At 36.5% G+C, this 20,581-nt stretch overlaps 1 protein-coding gene across 1 annotated transcript in view; it reads right to left on the reverse strand.

The window, feature by feature from the left end:
* Window positions 1–20,581, reverse strand: part of LOC126100464 (fatty acid synthase-like) — a 443,119-nt gene that overhangs the window by 207,513 nt on the left and 215,025 nt on the right. The window contains exons 19-22 of the mRNA XM_049911071.1: window positions 14,206–14,384; window positions 12,711–12,845; window positions 10,423–10,716; window positions 10,112–10,302 (exon numbers count right to left, since the gene is read on the reverse strand). Of these exons, the coding sequence (XP_049767028.1) occupies window positions 10,112–10,302; window positions 10,423–10,716; window positions 12,711–12,845; window positions 14,206–14,384 (799 nt within the window). The remainder of the gene's footprint in view (window positions 1–10,111; window positions 10,303–10,422; window positions 10,717–12,710; window positions 12,846–14,205; window positions 14,385–20,581) is intronic.

The raw sequence follows: 20,581 nt of genomic DNA on the forward strand, positions 1-20,581 counted from the left end.
GTGTTGAGAACAATAATTAAACTAAACAACATAATATGGATAATATGAAGCATATATACTAAATGAGTCTGGAAGGTTCTAAAAATTGTCAATATATAAAAGTCCACAGGTTAGGAGCAATGATAAATTGTAAGTATTTTCTTATTGAAATAATTAATGTATCAATTATTTTGTTAAATAATTACTGCTATAACTCCATAAAGTCAAATATGAAAATATTTCATGCAGGGTCAAAATTGCCCCTACTGCCATTTTGGGAATATCAGGAAGTCCACTGTTCTGTGTTAACACCATTTCCAACTGAAATAATTATATACTCACTGAAAGCATCCTGAACTCCATTACATTATGTATGGTGCTGTCTGTTGTGTGCACGAAGCTGTAGTATTTTAGTAGTGGTTGTGTTTACAATGTCCAGCACTATAAAGATGTTGTGGGCAAATACAGATTGCTATTATATCAACTACGTCTAGTTGAAAGACAACAGTTTCTCAGTAGGAAATTTTATTAATGACATGCAGATATACATGAAACCCACACACAAATATTAAATCAATGTGGTTTATTGTAGAATGGTAACAAAAAGGACAAATTAATGTGTGCTCCTAAATATTTTGTAAATTCAAGTGTAAGTGTGAGAAAGCAAAAACAGAGTTATTCAAGCAAACCTCTCCAAGGAAAGGTAGAACATCCAGGAGATAAAATGATCTCCACAATAACTTAGGAATTTTTGACATTCTACCCCGATTGCTTTTGAAATGGAACTGAGGAATAACTGATGCTATACCTTTTACTCTAGTTAGCTACCTCAAGTGGACAATGTGTTTTTTGGTGTTCCACAATTTTTTTTGGCAATTTTGTCTGTTTTAAACTACTGTTTAAACTACTGCTGCAGTGTTCATCTTTGGCATATTAGTGTATGAGATCTCACAAATTCAGCTAAGTAAGAAATCCATGCAATTTACTCGTTTATTAACACTTTGGTTCTAGAAGGCTGCTAGTAATACTTGTATCATATCAGATCCAAAAACTAAAAGAGAATCAGAAGGCTTAGTTTAATGTTATTTGTTTACTATTCTATAAGATATTGCACCAGCTGCAATGCAGTCACATTGTGTGTGCTGTTCTCAGGTGGGGGAAGAGTTAGTTGCTGTTCATAAGCAAATGGAAAGCATCCTGACTACTGTCAGGTGATTGGAAGTTGCTGCGAGCAGATGTGCAGGAGGGGATCCTAAAAGTCATGTACCAGAGATACCAAAAGCTGATTAAAACCTGATGTTGAAAGCAACAATATTGGAGAAGGAAAGGTGCTACTCACCATATAGTGGAGATGCTGAGTCATGAAAGGCACAACAAAAAGATTCACACAATTATAGCTTTCAGCCAATAAGGCCTTCATCAGCAATAGACACACATACACACATGCACACACACTTATTCATGCAAATTCAACTTGCACACGCATCTGCAGTCTCAGACAATTGAAACCACATTGCGAGCAGCAGCACCAGAGCATGATGGGTGTGGTGACTGGGTGGGGCTAAGGAGAAGGCTGGGGCAGGGAGGGGGAGGGATAGTACGGTTGGGTTGGTGGACAGCGAAGTGCTGCAGGTCAAATGGTGGGCAGGGAGGGAAGAAGCAGAACATAAGAGAAATAAAAAGACTGGTGGTGGTGGTAGAATGATGGCTATGAAGTGCTGGTATGGGAACAGGGAAGGGGCTGGATAGGTGAGGACAGTGATTAATGATGGTTGAGGCCAGGGGGATTACAGGAACATTGGGAGTGTTACAGGAATATAGGACATATTGCAGGGAGAGTTCCCACCTGCACAATTCAGAAAAGCTGGTTTTGTTGGGAAGGATCCATATGGCACAGGATGTGAAGCAGTCATTGAAATTAAGGATATCATGTTTGGCAGCGTGTTCAGCAACAGGGTGGACTGCTTGTTTCTTGGCTACAGTTAGTCAGTGGTCATTCATGAGGACAGACAGCTTGCTGGTAGTCATTCCAAGATAGAATGCAGCATAGTGGTTGCAGCTTAGCTTGAAGTTCACATGACTGGTTTCACAGGTAACCCTGCCTTTGATGGGGTAGGTGATGTTCATGACTGGACTGGAGTAGGTGGTGGTGGGAGGAGGTATGCAACAGGTCTTGCATCTAGGTCTATCACAGGGGTATGAGCCATGGGGCAAGAGGCCTTGAATTATCTTTCCAGATGCCCTATGGATTCCAAACAACCTCCTTCCTAGTTGCTATGACCAACTATATCCTCACCCACAATTACTTCTTCTTTAAGGCATTACCAACAAACAAATCTGGGGTATGGCTATGGGCACCCACATGGCACCATCCTATGTCAACATATTCAAGGGCCATCTAGAGGAATCATTCCTAAGAACCCAGATTCCTAAACCCCTCACCCGGTTGAGATTCATTGATGACATCTTTACTATCTGGATTGAAGGTGACCACACCCTATCCATATTTCTCCAGAACCTCAACAATATCTCCCCCATTGACTTCACCTGGTCCTACTCAACCCAACAAGCCACTTTCCTAGATGTTGAACTCCACCTCAAAGATGGCTACATCAGTACCTATGCCCATAACAAACCTACTAACCACCTGTAATACATCCACTTCGACAGTTGCCACTCATTCCATACCAAGAAGTCCCTTCTGTACAGCCTAGCCACCCGTAGTTGTCGCATCTGCAGTGACAAGCAGTTCCTCAAACTATACCGAGGGTCTCACTGAAGCCTTCACTGACCATAATTATCCTCCCATCCTTGTACAAAAACAAATCTCCCATGCCTTATCTTCCCAGTCTCCCAGCACCTCCCAAAGTCCCACAGTCCAGCCACAAGGAGCATTCCCCTCATAACACAGTACCATCCGGAACTGAAGCAAATGAATTACATTCTCCGCAGGGCTTTGATTACCTCTTGTCGTACCCTGAAATGAGAAATGTCTGGACCACTATCCTTCCCACCCCTCCTACAGAGGTATTCCGCCATCCACCGAACCTACACAATATACTTGTCCATCCTTACACAACTCCTGCTCCCAGTCTCTTACCTCTGGCTCATACCCCTTTAATAGACCCAGATGCAAGACCTGTTCCCATACATCCTCCAGCCACCATCTACTCCAGTCTGGACACTATCCTCACCTATACCATCAAAGGCAGGGCTACCTGTGAAATCAGTCATGTGATTTACAAGCTAAGTTGCAACTAGTGTGCTGCATTCTATGTAGGCATGACAACCAACAAGTTGTCAGTCCACCTGAATGGCCACCGACAAACTATAGCCAAAAAACAAGTGGACCACCCTTTTGTTGAACATGCTGCCAAACATGATATCCCTCATCTCAATGACTGCTTCACAGCCTGTGCCATATGGATACTTCCCACCAACACCAGCTTTTCTGTATTACATGGGTGGGAACTTTCCCTGTAATACATCCTGCATTCCCATAACCCTCCTGGCCTCAACCTGCCAAATAAGTGAACAACAGCAACACAACATTATACATAGGTAGTTTATCAGACTGAGATAGCTAGAAAATACCAAATGATTGTGAGGAATGAGTCTGAGACACTTTACAAACGCAGCAAAGGAGGTGATAAGTGAAAAGAAAAAAGAAGAAAGTGTTCTGACTCAAGAAACTGTAATTTACTTCTCGAGCAATACATACACATGGAAGACATGACACAATCTAATTAGCAATACACAAGTGGTTGGTGGAGCCTTGTGCTCTGGTATATACATTCAACAGTTCCAACAGAGGGTACAGCCAGCAGTTACAGCAGAATGAAATTGGTTTAATTAAACATGTTAGGAAGCAGTAAATGTAGAAGAAATTCAAAAGAAATGTGGATAAATAACGTAAACAATCAAAACAATTATGAAGAACAACAAAGTAAAGAAATGTAGAAGAAATTCAGAAGAAATGTGGATAAATAACGTAAACAATCAAAACAATTATGAAGAACAACAAAGTAAAACAGAATAGAAAATAAAATGAGAGACAACAAGAATACTGAATGCAGAAAACAGAAAATATTGGACTTCCATGCTAAAAGAAATTAAGAAGGCAGATCAATGATAGAATAGCAGATAAATATTACAAATTACTAAGCAAATGAGAAATGGTTGAAGAAGTAAGTCTCCAGTCATTAATCATAAATATGCGAAGTTATGGATGAAAAAAAAAAATGATTACAGAATATTTTGCTAGTCTATTAAATGCAGTAGACCCACAAGAGATATTTCATCAAACATAACAAGAAGAGACATATGAAACAGTTGATGTTGCTAAAGAGGATATAAGAAAGACAATAAGTAGTCTGAAGAAGAGGAAGGCACCAGGTGAAATCAAATTACATCAGAGATGATCAAGGAGGGAGGCAAAGACCTCGTTAAAGAGTTGACAACACTTATCAGAATGATATGGAAGAAGGAAGAGATACCAACAGAATGTAAGCTAGCTGCCATTCTCAATCTACCAATCCACGAGAAAAAAATAAAAACAGGCTGTAATAACTATAATAACTACAGTGGGATCTTACTGCCGAATATGAGCTACAAGGTCTTATATTCTTGCTAACTGAGGAAATTTTAAGCCATATCCCAAGGAAATAGTAGGGCACTGCCAAGTGGCTTCAGGTCAAGAAAAATCTACATTAGACTATATGTTTACCATGAGACAAGTATGGGAAGAGTGTTGAGAATTTAAACAAATCAGCATTCAACACTGTTGTAGATTTTTTAAAAGTATGTGATAGCACCCATAAAATGAATCTATACAATGTTCTTATGGTGTTTACAGTGCCTGGAAAAATTTGTATTGATCAGGTTATTTCCACTTAGTGTTAATATGTATTTCTGGACTGTTTACCCAGTATTATGACAACAACTATGCCGATCCAACTGTTTTGAACATTTCACCATTGAACTGAGAAGATAATTATTTATTGTTTAATTGTAATACTGTTATATACATTTATAAATCTACTGAGCAGTAAATTGTCATTGAATATTTATATAAATGTATGTAATGATAATCTTGACATATTCCACATCCATGGTATGCTCAATGCCGTACGTATCCAAAACTCTCTCTGAGTATGGAAACTGAGCTGCAGTTTAAGCACTGCCTAACAATCACCAGTAGAAACTACAGTAATGAAAATATAAATCACTTTCCCAATAACTTGAGCAAAGAAAACTGGAAAGAGATTCATAACAGCAAACACACAGGTGATAAATTTAATAATTTTACTAGCAATTTTTCCTACTATTTTGAACTGTGCTTCCCTCAAACACAGAGGAAAATATATACACGGAAAACAAAAAATAAATGGGTCACTTCTGTGATACTGATTGACTGAAAAAAAAAAAAATTACTACGCAGGTTGTCAAAACAACTCATGTCACCAGAACTTGTTACTTGTTACAAAACCTATAAAAAGATCTTTAAAAATGTTGTCAAATAAGCAAAAATAATGGCAAATGACACATATATAAAAAATTCTACCAATAAGATGAAAGCCTTATGGTATATTGTAAGCAAGTAAACTGCAGCAGAGCAGACAGATTTCCATAACATTAACTGCCTAATGGAGAGTTCAACTGTGATTACTGAACCAACAAAAATTGCAAATAAATTTAGTTACTACTTTATGCAGATAGCTGAACATCTTAAAAATCAAAATTTACTGTGTACTTACAGAAAACAATTCAGATGTACTATAAATAATAAATCTATTTTTATATTTCCCACCAATGAAAACAAAATACTTGCTATAATCAAAGAACTGAAGCCCATATTCTCCACTGGTGCTGAGAATATCCCTGACTACATCTTGAAGAAAAGTGCTGCCCTCATAGCCAGGCCACTTGTCAACAACTGTAACTGTTCTGTATCAGAAAGGGTGTTCCCAGAAAAACAAGATAGCAAAAGTACAATCCCTGTTCAACAAAGGGATAGAAACAGAAATATCAAACTATGGGCCTATTTCACTACTATCTGGTTTTTCCAAAATAATTGAAAAAATCTATTATAAAAGACTAATCAGTTTCATAGAAAAAAATAATTACTTCTCAAATACACAACACAGATTCCGAAAATCTAAATCTACTGAGACTGCTATTTTTGGATTCCTAAATGAAGCCTTAAATGCAAATGACCTCTCTAAAGCATTCAGTCTCATCAGTCATAAATCATGCTTAAGTAACTTGAATGTGTAGGCATTAGGGTCCTGGCCAATGAATGGGTAAAATCATATCTCCAAAAAAGAGAGCAATTAGTTGAGTTTGCTATCCTGGAAAGGAACAAGATAGAGTCCTAATGCTCAGAAAAGCAGAGCTTTAAGTGCAGTATACCACAAGGCTCCATTCTAGGACCAACTCTGTTACTGCTCCTTGTCAAACACTTGGAACCAACCAGTCTATGCTATAATTATATAAAATTTAGAGATGAGACAAATGTGATAAAAAAGGGAGGGGTCAGAGAGTAATTAAGGGCTAGAGAGTAATTGCTGCATAAAATTAAAAAGTGCACCCCCCACACTACAGACTAATTTTCTGGAAATAATTTAGTAATAAACACAAAAAAACCAGTTACAATGCACTTACATAAAGCGAAAAATGAGTGTACACTAACACCAGACATAGAGTTGTTTACCAGATCCCTTGAAAATGAAAGCTCTACAAAATTCCTTGAAATATGGATCCAAGAAGATGTAAGATGGGTCCAACATGTGAAATACATTACACATAAATTGAATTCCAGTTGTTATACTATCAAAATTCTTTCTGGTTGCACATCCAAAGAGACACTAAAAATGTACCCTTTGTCCATGCACAATCGTTACTGCGATACAGCATAATTTTTTGGGGAAATGCATCTGCTAGCAAAAGTTGCTTTATGTGCCAAAAGAGAACTGTAGTAAGAGCTGTAGAAAATACTGCTTCAAGAAGCTCATGCAAGCCTTTATTTAAGAATCTTCACATTCTTCCATGTCTATATATTTTGCAAGTAATAATATTTGTTAGGAAAATCTTGGAAAATAGCAACAATCTGGTATCAACTAACCACAGTATCAATCTGTAAAACACAAGGAGAAAGCAGGATATATGCGTTCAACACACATATGCAACAGTAAAACAGAATGGACCACTGCGAACAGGAAGCTACTACCTAACAACATTAAAACAATATAGACATTTCAAAATTTAAAACTGCTGTCCATAAATATTTATTGCAAAAGTTTTGTTATAGTATAGATGAATATCTTGAAACATAAAAATTTATTGCCAAATATTAAAAAAAGAATGGATGAAATGTTGGGCAAAAGTTTTATGTAAAAAAAAAAAAAACTGATTGAATGACATGTGTTAGATATCATGAATGAAAGCTGAATGTTCAGTTTTGATAATATTAGGCATAAATCAATGTAAATATTCTTGTATTATTTAAAAGTGTGTATTGTAAATATCAATATTGGAGAAATATCATATTGTACAACAAACGATTAAAGGGACCAATAAAAAATGAACAATGACGAAAGGATGTGGGTTTTAAGGGAGATGGTAAGGAGTCATTCCAACCCCGGGAGCAGAAAGACTTACCCTAGGGGGAAAAAAGGACAGACATACGCTTGCACACACACACATATCCATCCGCACATATACAGACACAAGCAGACATATGTAAAGGCAAAGAGTTTGGGAAGAGATGCCAGTCAAGGCGGAAGTACAGAGGCAAAGATGTTATTGAATGACAGGTGAGGTATGAGCAGCGGCAACTTGAAATTAGTGGAGGTTTAGGCCTGGTGGGTAATGGGAAGAGAGGGTATATTGCAGGGCAAGCTCCCATCTCTGGAGTTCTGATAGGTTGATGTTAGTGGGAAGTATCCAGATAACCCGGACGGTGTAACACTGTGCCAAGATGTGCTGGCCGTGCACCAAGGCATGTTTAGCCACAGGGTGATCATACCTCACCTGTCATTCAACAACATCTTTGCCTCTGTACTTGCACCTCGACTGACATCTCTGCCCAAACTCTTTGCCTTTTCAAAGTCTGCTTATGATCACCCTGTGGCTAAACATGCCTTGGTGCATGGCCAGCACATCTTGGCACAGTGTTACACCGTCCGGGTTATCTGGATACTTCCCACTAACACCAACCTATCAGAACTCCGGAGATGGGAAGTTGCCCTTCAATATATCCTCTCTTCCCGTTACCCACCAGGACTCAACCTCTACTAATTTCAAGTTGCTGCCACTCATACCTCACCTGTCATTCAATAACATCTTTGCCTCTGTACTTCCGCCTCGACTGACATCTCTGCCCAAACTCTTTGCCTTTACATGTGTCTGCTTGTGTCTGTATATGTGCGTATGGATATGTGTGTGTGTGCAAGTGTACACCTGTCCTTTTTTCCCCCTAAGGTAAGTCTTTCCGCTCCCAGGATTGGAATTACTGCTTACCCTCTCCCTTAAAACCCACATCCTTTCGTCTTTCCCTCTCCTTCCCTCTTTCCTGATGAAGCAACCGTGGGTTGCAACGCTTTCGTTTGGTAAGTTACAGCATCTTTAGTTTTTGATATATATATATATATATATATATATATATATATATATATATATATATATATATATATATATATATATATATATATATAGATAACAACTCTACTACAAAGCATAAAAAAAGAAAAAAGAAATAAAAAAAGGAAGAGAAGTCGACTGAAACTGTTATCCATTCATAATGAGTATTTTGCAGGTTTGAACTTTTTTTGCTTCCATCTGCTACAGAAATTTATAAGATATTTCAACATGTGTCTTTTAAAGCTCTGTGCTTCTGTTTAAAAATGTGCAGTTGAGGTTATCTAAACAGTACAATGAATGACATTGTGGTCAACTTGTCTGCATGGAAATATCATGAAATAACATAGGACACACTGATAGATGTATGGAATGTGTCTTACAATGCCACATTCATCACTTTAGATGATTGTTTGTCCATCAAATATATCTACATATATGGGCTGGTGCAACAGATAACACACAGCAAGAAGCAGGTGCATGCGGAAACTCGTGGGAGTGTAAGGTACTCATGCTCACATATTGTTAAGTGACCTTACGCTTATATTTGAGAACAACATACCATTTTCGTTGAAAAAACTTTTTCCCCTGCGCAAGTTTGCTCCTATAGTCTTTTGTGCTTCTAACCACTTCCATGTTCTTGCCTCTTAGCAAATCTCTTTTAGTTCTTGTATTGTGACTTTATAATTTTTATATTAACTACTTATAAACTAACTTCCTACACCTATTCATTTCTCAGTGGCATCATCTACATGTGGTTCCCCGTGGACTCAAGTCAACTGTTTTATTATTATTAGCTAGTGGCTAATGGTGCTCCCAATTTATTGGATTTGTTCTGAGTAGTGGGAATTCTTTTTGAGGTAGTTTCTGAGCTGGTGTGATGATTAGTTAAATGGTAGCCAAAGACTACAAACAGACAATTTCACTACAAATAAAACAAACACAATTTTCCTACATGAGACATTTAGTAGGCATGTTACAGTCTCAGAACAAAAAATGTTACCATAAAATACCAAAATACCAGAATGACACAAGCAAAAAAGTTGAACATTGCAGCATCTAAGGAGGTCTCAGAAATAGATTCAAATTGTGGCATGTAATGAGACAGTCACAAAACATCTGTTTTCAAGGCTTGAATCTCTGAAAACTTTACAGTAGATGTACTCTTTCTTTCTGCAGAACATATGATTCAATGTGAGGAGGAAATGATAAACCAAAAATATACAGATTTTTTTCCCTGTCTATGGTTCATCTATCTCTTTATTACAAAGTGCATTGTACTATGTTTTTTTCAGTGAACAAAAGCCAACAAATGAACACTGAATTCAGAGTTCATTGAAAGGATATAGTGTATCATATAAGATCATTATATGCTAATCACCAGATTTATGAAGCCTCTTTCTAGATGGTTACATTTACTAACTATTTTTTATGTCAATGAAATTTTAAATAATCTTATGTGGTGTCAGAGCTTACTAAGCAGTAAGCTACTAACCTGACACGAGTGCCTCCAGGTTCCATACGTATGCAGTTTGTCAGGCCCAGAATACCACTATTATTATTGCCTTGTGCAACCAAAACAACCTGGTGTTTGCCTTTCTGCATTAAGGACTTTAGTTGTGGCAGCCAAGTGCAGTCATTTCCACTTACATCCACAAACTGAACATCTGTTCGTGGATTGCCCTTCTGATGAATAACACATAAAATGTTGTGACTAGTAAACAGTACAAGATGGGTAAAAATAAACCACAGTTACAGTAAGAGTATTGATATTATTTAACAAATAAATAAATAAAAATGATTTACCTTTTTCACTACGATCAGGTGATCATTTCCACCAGCTATTGCATAATTCATTACAACAGTTATAGATTGCTCTAGATCTCTCAAATCACCATTTAATGTTTCTTTGGAGATAATGAAGCCATTGTCAGCAAGTGCAGCAAGAGCATCTTTCAGATGTTGGGCATTTCTTCCAAATACTAAACCTGTGCCCAGGACCATCAAGCAATCACTTTCCTCTTTGAGGCTACGTTTCTCAAAGTGTACACCTTCCGGTGGATCTGATGAGGGGGGTTCATCAAGAACTGTCAGATTGGCCTAGATGCAAAATAGAATCATGATTATATTAGTAAACATAATATTAGTCAGTAGATAATTTCAGATTTCAGTCTCATCAAATTCTAAATCATAAAAGAACAATTTAAACGTCATTATTATTGCTATAGTGCCTTATGAAACAAGTCCTGTGGTCCTGTGTGTGTGTGTGTGTGTGTGTGTGTGTGAATAGGTAAACAGTGGCAGGGAGGGAGAGATTGAGAGGGATAGGGAAATGGTGGGAGGGAGGAAGGGAGAGGGATAAGGAAAGGGTGGGAGGGAGGAAGGAAGGAAAGAAGGGAGGGGGAGGGAGGGGGAAAGAGGGAGAGAGAGAGAGAGAGAGAGAGAGAGAGAGACAGAGAGAGGGAGGGAGAAGTGAGAGAACAGGAGAGAGAGACAGAAAGAGGGAGAGGGACTGAGGGAGACTAATGTTATGTGAAGCTTTGTAAAACAAGAAGAAAAGGAGTGAAAAAGACATAAAGCAATGAAGCAACAATATCAATTCTTTCAACAGACTGGGTGACAAACTTAACAAAAATAAGAGCAATTACAAAACGGATATTAATAACAAAAATTTCAGACAAGTATGTGAAACATTAATGTTTTATTTTGAATAGTTCATTGAGATGCTGCAATGTTCAACTTTTTTGCTTGTGTCATTCTTTATGTCTGGCCAGTAATCACAAATACTACAGTTATGTATTACTTTTGTTTATAGCCTCAAAAGGGTAACTGTCATCCCATTGTGTGATGTTTTCTGAATTTGGGGGTAATTGCAATCAGGTAGGTTATATTTCATTACTAAACCTCAAATTCACATTCAATGATTATCGTAACTCAGTTGCGGTCAGGTAATTTATGTAATGCTAACAAAGATCATGTCCACATGTCTGACAGTTCATCTATAGAAATAAAATGATCTAGACAACCCTTATGCACTGAGTAGGACCACAAAACAAGTGGTACAAATAACTTAAAGAGTCCCATCCAAAGTCATATATAATATAAATCAAAGACTAGGAAATACATGTGTGATATCAAAACAGGAAGTGCTTGAGTCATTATTTTTCAAAATCTGAGAAAATATTGATGAAAACACTTATTTATAACTGTAGATGTATAAATATTATGCTCTTACATAGAGATTTAAGAGCAGTATATAGTAAGACTAAATGTGCCTGCCAGAATTACATGTATGAGAAGCATGATTGCTAGATAATAAGTTTTTGTGCTTAATATCATTTATTTCACAAGAAAAGGGAACACAATTTATAAACTACAAGAGATGATGAGATGATTCCAGACATGCAGCAAATGTTACACATCAAGAAGTTTTGTTGTCCTTATATCTCAGTCAGACACTCAGCTAATTCATGGGAATAGGTTGCAATGCAACATGTCACAAACTAAAACCATACAACTGAAAATATTTGTACAACAATAGGCAAAATTCAAAAACCTCCAAGAGAAGTCACAACCAGGAACAAAAAGCTACTGGGCTACAAAGCTCACTAAAAATGTGAGTGAGGGGAAGCTTCTGTTAAAGAATGAAATTTTACACCCACACCTTAGTAATAAACCAGAAAAAAATAAATTTTGAAGTTTATTGCAATTACACTGTTATTTTTGGAGAAAAACAACCACAGTTGCTCCCTTTCTCTTCTTGTAAACTATGACTTGCAAGCAATGTAAAGTTTTATTTGTTTAAAGAATATTAGAACATAAGTCTTAAATCAAACAACAGTTAAACATGAATGCTAGCAAGAATGATCAGCTATGGTAAAGGCTCACATGAAAAAAAGAAAATCAAAGGCAATCAAAGATATTTACCACTGTTCATATTCTCATGCTTCCTTTTCATGGTTTTATCTCCCAATAGAGAGGCTTTTATTTACTCAAGTCTGAGGTACAGTTTTATCTACTTTACAGTGTAGTATGTCAAGCACCAGGTCATGATTATTAGATTCCAATGACATATAAACAGGAATATTTTGTACCTGTATGACAGGAAGATCTGCAAGAATATTTCCAATTTCAGTTGACAAAAATTCATTGCAGTCATCCCCAGGCAGTTCAACAGCATTCACCTTCCTCACCACTGGATTGTTCTCCAAGGCCACATGGACACTGACCTAAACACATAAGCTTGTTAACACACTAATGTGGTTTCTGTAGTAAATATGAATTAAATGATTTCTCCATTAAATATGTGAATGAAAGCACCTTACAATAGTTAACATTCTCCTCAAGCTAGACACACAATACTTTTTTTTTTTGTTTTTTTTTTTTTTTTTTTTTGTTAAGTGATCATAACTAAATTTTGCCATGTTTCTAAGCCAACGTGACTTCTTCAAAACTTAACATTGTCTATATTAACAGTGTGTTGGCAAAGATAGCACATTTTATATTCTTGAGTTCTACTTGTCTCTTGGCTCTGAGTGTCATAAATGTAGGCTTTCTCTAACTTGTTTCAGGACTAAATTAGTAATGAAGGAACAATTTTTGAAATGAAGCAAATTTATAGTTTACTCTGCTTCTGAAGTTTGAACATGAAGCAAAGAAAATATAGTTAAAATACAGCAGAATTCTTGATTAGGAGAATGCCTGTAAGTTCATTTTAGAGAGGCAGACAAAGCACCGAATGGAACTGAAATCAAACAGTGAAGTTAAGATTTCTTCACTGCACATTATACCAAGTTTGTAGAAATTGAATAAACAGCTTATAATGTTGTGTGAAATATGTTTCTCATTACTTTCATTTCACGGTTTTCAACATTTCAAACTATCAAATCTCTGTTTCTTACAAAGGAAATGTGAAACCAGAGATCTGATGAGAGAAAGCCATGAATCTGGAACAATTATCAGTGAAAATTTATACCAAATGTGAAATACAGATATAATTGGTCTGACTCCATTACAGTTTACAATGACACCAGCGACCTTCCTGAGACGTAAAAGATTTAAGCAGAAACACTTTTAAAGAAATTAAGAAATTACAAAACGTAACTATATTACTGAGTGAGCTAATGCAGTGTGGTTAGCACACTGGACTCGCATTCAGGAGAACGATGGTTCAAACCCACATCCAGCCATTCTGATTTAGATTTTCTGTGATTTCCTAAATCACTTCAGTCAAATACCAGGATGGTCCATTTGAAAGGGCAGGGCCAAATTCCTATCCCATCCTTCCCTTATCCAATGGGACCAATGACTTTGCTGTTTGCTCCCCTCCCCCAAATCAACCAACCAAACAATAACTACATTGTTGTTCAATACTACTGGTATTTATAAATACTGTTGTACAGTTATAATTCTTCTTAGAATCACAAGTTTATGGCACATTTGTTTTGAGAAACTGAGAGCTGTTCAGTAAAATTTTATACACAGAAAAAAATAATAATAATAAAAGTCTGTTAAGTTCATAGCATCACACATATTTCCCCAAAATTTCTTTCAACTGAAATGAAGTCAAGTACAATTTTAAATACATACCCGTAGAAGTTCTTTGAGACTCAGGTTGCTCTGCCCTTGGTAAGGTACAAATCCATAATATTCGATTACAGGTTCTGTTGTTATACGACGCTTTGGGACTGGACTGGCAAACAGACCAAATATTTCTAAGCCACCTGATCTTACTAACCTTAGCTCTCTCCAGCAGTAAATAGGTAAAGCTGAAATATTAATAAGAAAATCTGTGTGAACACATTGTTTAATTAGAGTGTTCATGTTCTTTTTATTATTTTTCATTTACATAATACCTCCTACTTTCATGACAAAAATGTAAGTAAATGTAGATTGCTATTTTTAACTGCACCCTGGTATGTAAACAATTTATTTACAGTTTCATTTATTTATCTTCAAATACACATCATACTACAGAAGAAGATCTTATAAAGGAAAACGTTAACTGCAAGATGAAGGTGTTGACCATGTTCTGTTAAGAGGAATCAATGCCTTCAAATAAACAGCTTTTGTATTACACACTGTACTCAAGGTAAGCCTAAAGTACTTGTAAAAGAAAAGTGTTGTCTACCATTCCAGTAATTGTAGGGAATGATATCCTCATAACAAAAATAAGTGGGCCCAATGTATGTCTAAAGTGAATAGAAGGAGGTCACCAGTATACATACCTTCACCTTTCATGTGAAAAGCTGCTGTTTTTCCCTAAATGACTTCAAACTCTTCTTTTGGAAATCTGTCATAGAGTATTTCACATATTTTTGAACAGTAATTACATGTCTGATGAATACTCTAAGACTGTTAGACTGCCCTGTATTCATTTAATAAACGTAGCTGCTTTCTTTTAAACAAGTTCATGTGATCAAACATATCATATGTCATATGTTATTAAATACACTTGATGGTGGTGTAAGATTTCCCAACTTGTTACATAAAGGCCCACATGAGTTTCATGATTTCCTACATTTTTCAGTTGCAGAATAATTAACAATTATTATTGTATCACCAACATAAAAAGGCATTTTTGATTCATGTATAACAGTTTAGGACAAGAGCATAAAAATGAAGTGGCCATATTATGGAACCTTGCTGAATATTTAATGTTACAGTATTCCACTCAGATGCTAGCTCGTTTACTGTTATACAATTCTAAGAAACAGTATTCTGAATATTCTGCTCCTAATTTCATATTTGTCTATGCTACTTAGGAATATGCAAGCTGTATATATGGATGGGAGGGGGGCTGGATTTTTCTAGGTGAAAATAAACTTTTCTTGGGTGAAAATCACTTGAGAAGTGATAACGTACTTGTCCGACAGAGCTCTTAAATGTACCAATCCTTTGGATGGTAAAGGTTTTATAAACCATTGTACAACTACCCAGCACTTTAGGAAATGACATCTAGCAGAAATACAACACATTTTAGAAAGATACTTGATGTGTGGCAACACGTACGCTACATATTTTCACATTACTGAAGTATAAATACAAATTCCACCAAATACAGCATGGTAGCTTTTGAAGCACTGAAATTGAGACTGTGATGCACTTTTGTCAGTCATTTGTTGCTCATGTTAGTTGATCTCACAAGACAATGACTGGAGAAATTCAGAGGATAGGACGCTTGATGCAGACAGCCAATAGCACCATGACTGTTTAGTAGAACAAACACAGATATATGAACAGTTAATTGTTTAAATTAATATACATACAGCATAGCTGCAAGAAAACCTAAGCTTCCACATATAACACTTGCATTTTTTTAGCATGTGTTACCCATTTAAGCATATCAAACACAAATTTTAAATAATGGCATTTATGCCTGGTCTTCCGGGCCCAAAATTATTCTACATGGCTGATCCATGAAGTGTTAAGTTTTGAATGAGATTAAAATGCTCTATGATTTAAGAAATTCATCACATATTCTCAATGTAACATAATTAATCTTGGTAAAAGAAAATTTACCTTGAAAGTAACACTTCTCAAATAACTGTATACAAGATATTCTCATGACCTGTTAGAAATGTAAATAGTTGTGACATTGTGCTCACCAAAAACAGTTTCTTGTTACAAAGTATTGCATAGTCTTTTTCTTAAAGCCTTTGACATAGTTTGTTGTTGGCAGAAGCTTGAGTGTGCAAGCTTGAGTGTGCACTGTGTTTTGTTTTTGTAAATGGTCCATTTACATCACAACTGAAGTCTTTTTTTGTTGTTATTCCATCATTTATGTTTTATTGCTGCAGTATTATTCTACAATAGTGGGTTAAAGTAAAATTCTTTGTTAGAGTAGAAGTTCTTACCAGGCAAAATGAGAAAAACTGAAATGAAAACTAAAACACTGAAAAATTCCTGGAATTCTAAAAAAATAAAAAAATTCCCGCATTTTTCCCAAATTTTGTTGGTGTCTCAGGGCATACACACCCTGAATATACCAACATCTGCACCGTCAGAAGCTATTAAGTCACAAAAAGTACTCAAAGGCAATAATGTTGTTTTCAATCTATTTTACTATATTATTTAAGAAGGGATATATTGACTGGTTAAGTGAACGTCATTAATAAAACCAAACTGTGATTCTGTCAATACATTGTGCTCACAGACACAAGCAACTACTCTATTGCAAATTGACTTCATTGAAAAAAATCATTAAAATAAGTTTTTACTACTTTCTTGCACAAAAACCTGACAGCTGAATAATTAAGTCTGCCTGGGAAAACCCTTATGAAAATATGAAACAAAAGTAACAATATATGGTGCACAAGTCTTCACTATCATACTGGGTACGTTATTATAAGCATGTAGATCCTTACTCTGCAGAGACTTCATAATATTATTAGTCCCCAGTAGATTCATCTTCTGTTGTTCCCTTAAGAAAGTGGTCTATAGAATTCACATAACTGGTGTTTGTGCACAGAGTTTTGATTCAATTTACCAACAACAGGGAAGAAATTGTGATTGAAAAATGCATTACTCTGTGATGTCAGTCTCCTATTTCTCCTCCCATTTCAGTCACCTTGTGACTAGAAATTTCTGTCACTTCTCTAACAGTGTTGGTAAGAGATCCGGCAGCCTTGCTGGCCAAGGTAATGTTTGGAAAGAATGAAGACAAGCAGTACAAACTCTCACCATATGTGGGCCGGTCATTATCTTTCTGAAGTGTAAGCCCTGGATGGATTTGCAAGAATGGCAGCAAAACAAAGTATAGGATATTGTCAATGTACTGCTGTGCTGCAATGGTGATGCAGATGACAACCACAGGGGTCCTGCTTTGAAAAGAAATGATACTCCATACCATCATCCTGGTTGTCTGGTCATATGGTCAGTGACAGTCAGCTGTCTGCTGTCCACGGCATCTCCAGATATGTCTTTGCTGGTCATCGGGGCTTGAAGTGGGACACATCACTGAAGACAATTCTACTATAGTCAATGAGCTACCAGGCCAAAGACATGTCAGGAGAAGCCCTGGACAGCTACAGATTACAACCTGACTGTCGCTCGCCATACACTCTGACAAAGATAAGTGATAGTCTGGGGTACTATTTCTTTTCATTACCGGGCCCCTTTACCTATCACTTGCAGCAGCCTTACAGCAGAGCAGTATGCCAGTGACATTCTACACCGCATTTTATTGACCTTCAGAAGCCATGAACTAGCTACTAGCTCATGAAAAGAAAAACATACAGAGATCATAGCGAGATAATGCCTGCCTGCACACAACATTAATTTCTATTGCTTGTCTTCATGCTTATCAAACCTACCTTGACCACCAAGGCTGCCAGATCTCTCCCGAATTGAGAACATTTCGAGCATTATGGACACGGTCATCCAACCAGCTTGAGATCTAATGCACCACTTAGACAGAATTTAGCATGATTTCCCTCACAAGGGCATCCAACAATTCTATCAATCAACACCAAACTCAATAGCAGCTTGCATGAAGTCCGGATATGGACCAATGTGTTACTGACTTGTTCAATTTGTGAAGCTCTTTTTCTTGACAAGTCATCCAGTTTTTCTGAAATTGTAATCATTTTTTTGTCTTTACATGTACAATACATATACCAATTTCCATCCTATTCAGATACTTCCTTCATGACATATATTTTTTAGTGTGTATAATAGACTCATATAGATAAAAAATGAGGAGAAAACACATGTAAAAGTTAAGGAAATGTGCATGCTTTCAGAGTCAGTGGTTTCACCTTCCAGCAAAATGGCTGAATGGGAAGAAAGAGAGATGAGTGAAAAGGCTGGCAAGGTTTAGGAAATAGGAGATTTATGGAAAAGTCACCCATAACCACCCAACAGGGGAGACTTACCATGGGATTCTGGGCAACTTTTCTGCAACTCTATTCTGAATCTTGCCAGTCCTTTTCCTTTATTCCTCTTCTTTCTGCTTCAACTATTCTGCCACAGGAAGGAGTTACTAGCTCCAAAAGTTTGTACATTTCTTTAACTTTTATATGTTTTTTCTCCTGCCACCACTTGATGAATAGGTTTTTTATCTACCCAGTTACATTACTAAGTTCCTAGATAGTATTATATCAGGGTTTTTCTTTTATAGAGCAGTCAATATAGTTTCAAGATCCTCTAAATGTTCCTGAAGTTAAAAATAGTGAATTCTATATATTACTATTACTTATAGGGGTGTCAAGTGGTGCTAACAACTAGTTGAACTGTAAGCAAGCCTAAATCTCTGTAGTAATGGCTCCCAGTAGCTGCTGTGTATGAAGCAGCTAGAGCCTAGAAAAATGCAATAATTTAGAGGCTAATACTGGTGAAGGGAGAAACATCCAGTGATCATAGCACTTCAAGGGATCCCATTTTCAATACATGAATACTGTGTCAACAGGGCAACATGGGAAACAGACACAGTTGATATGATGATGCAACAGGGTATGTGAATGGATAGAGTGCTCATCAGAATTTTTGTAAAGACTTGTGGTCAGCTGCCAAACTCCTTATCTCTTGTAGGTCACATGAGTCTCCATCTCAAAGGCCCTTGAAGGTGTGGGATGAGAAGTGGATCTGCACTTCTACAAATACATGTGTACACATATGAAAGATATTCATGCACTGATGAGAACTTAGTGGCTTTACTGAAAATGTAGTTTAAACCTATGAAAATGGAGTGTTCATGGGGGAAGCTGGGATTTCTTGGGCATGGATGCTAGTTAATTCTCTGCACATGGATGGTCAGACAAGAGTGGTAACTTTTCTATTGGCCATTGGTCGTTTTTCACTTATTCATGATGTGAAGCCAATAAGACAAAAAGTAACTAAAACTTGTAAAATATGCTCTCCATCTTGTACTGTACAGTACTGCATAGTAAATAAATATCTTATGGATATATATATCCATCCTCATTATATTTTCAAATATTGAGTATTTTAATTGATATAGTATACATTACAACTTGAAAATGACAGTTTACTGGAGACAATAGAGAAAATCTAATGAATTGCTGTACAATTCATCATAGGCTTCATCAGTCAGGGACACAGTGTCAAAGAAAATTTCAACAAACCCTAATGGGAGATGTCATATGGAAGACTTCATCCATTCCAACTTGAATCAAGAAACATACAACTTTTTCCAGTAAACATCTTTCACAGTGACATGGAAAACTAAAGGAGTTTGGGCTAACAAAGATAGGCACCACCAAGTCTCCTCCCCATGTCTCATTTGTGAATGGAACAGGAAGAAAATTATTCTGATGCACTACATTCCCTCCCACATTAAATCATATGGTCCCTTGCAGAGCACACACAAGGAGATCTAGTGTACCTATTCCACTATCATGGTACCCAAAAAGAACAAGTGTATATAGTCTGACACTGAAGACTATTTTTTCCATTGTATTATCCACAGTAACCAGCAAGTGCATTTTCAACAGTACAGTCATGGTTAATGATATAATATTTTCTACTTGTAGCCAACACACAATGATGACTGAAAAGCTATTCGCTTCATACTGTAGATATTCAAAAAGCCTACACTAGAGTTCAAAATATAGACATGGTTATATCTAATTGAAAATGGAATAGGAAGTGATAAAATTTTACTGGTATGTTATGTAGTCTTTGCCACACACATCAATATGGCTTCAGGAGCACTGATGTAGATATAAATTGATCTTTATTGATTCAGTTACACAATCATACACCAATATCCAGGAACCAAATATGGATGTTGGTTTTATGGGATACTCTAAAGGACCTCTGAGCACCCTATGCTCATTTGTGAAACACAAAATCAATGATTCACTGATTAGATAAATACTAGTTTTACAAACGAAATCAGTCAACAGTGTATGTTTGAAATCTTTGCAAACTGTCTACATGATATTCAACATTTCCCTCAGTTGTATTCCTTTTGTTCACAGGCTTAGAATGAGGAAAAATCTTT

This window comes from Schistocerca cancellata, chromosome 9, assembly GCF_023864275.1.
Source record: "Schistocerca cancellata isolate TAMUIC-IGC-003103 chromosome 9, iqSchCanc2.1, whole genome shotgun sequence".
NCBI classification, from domain to species: Eukaryota; Metazoa; Arthropoda; class Insecta; order Orthoptera; family Acrididae; genus Schistocerca; species Schistocerca cancellata.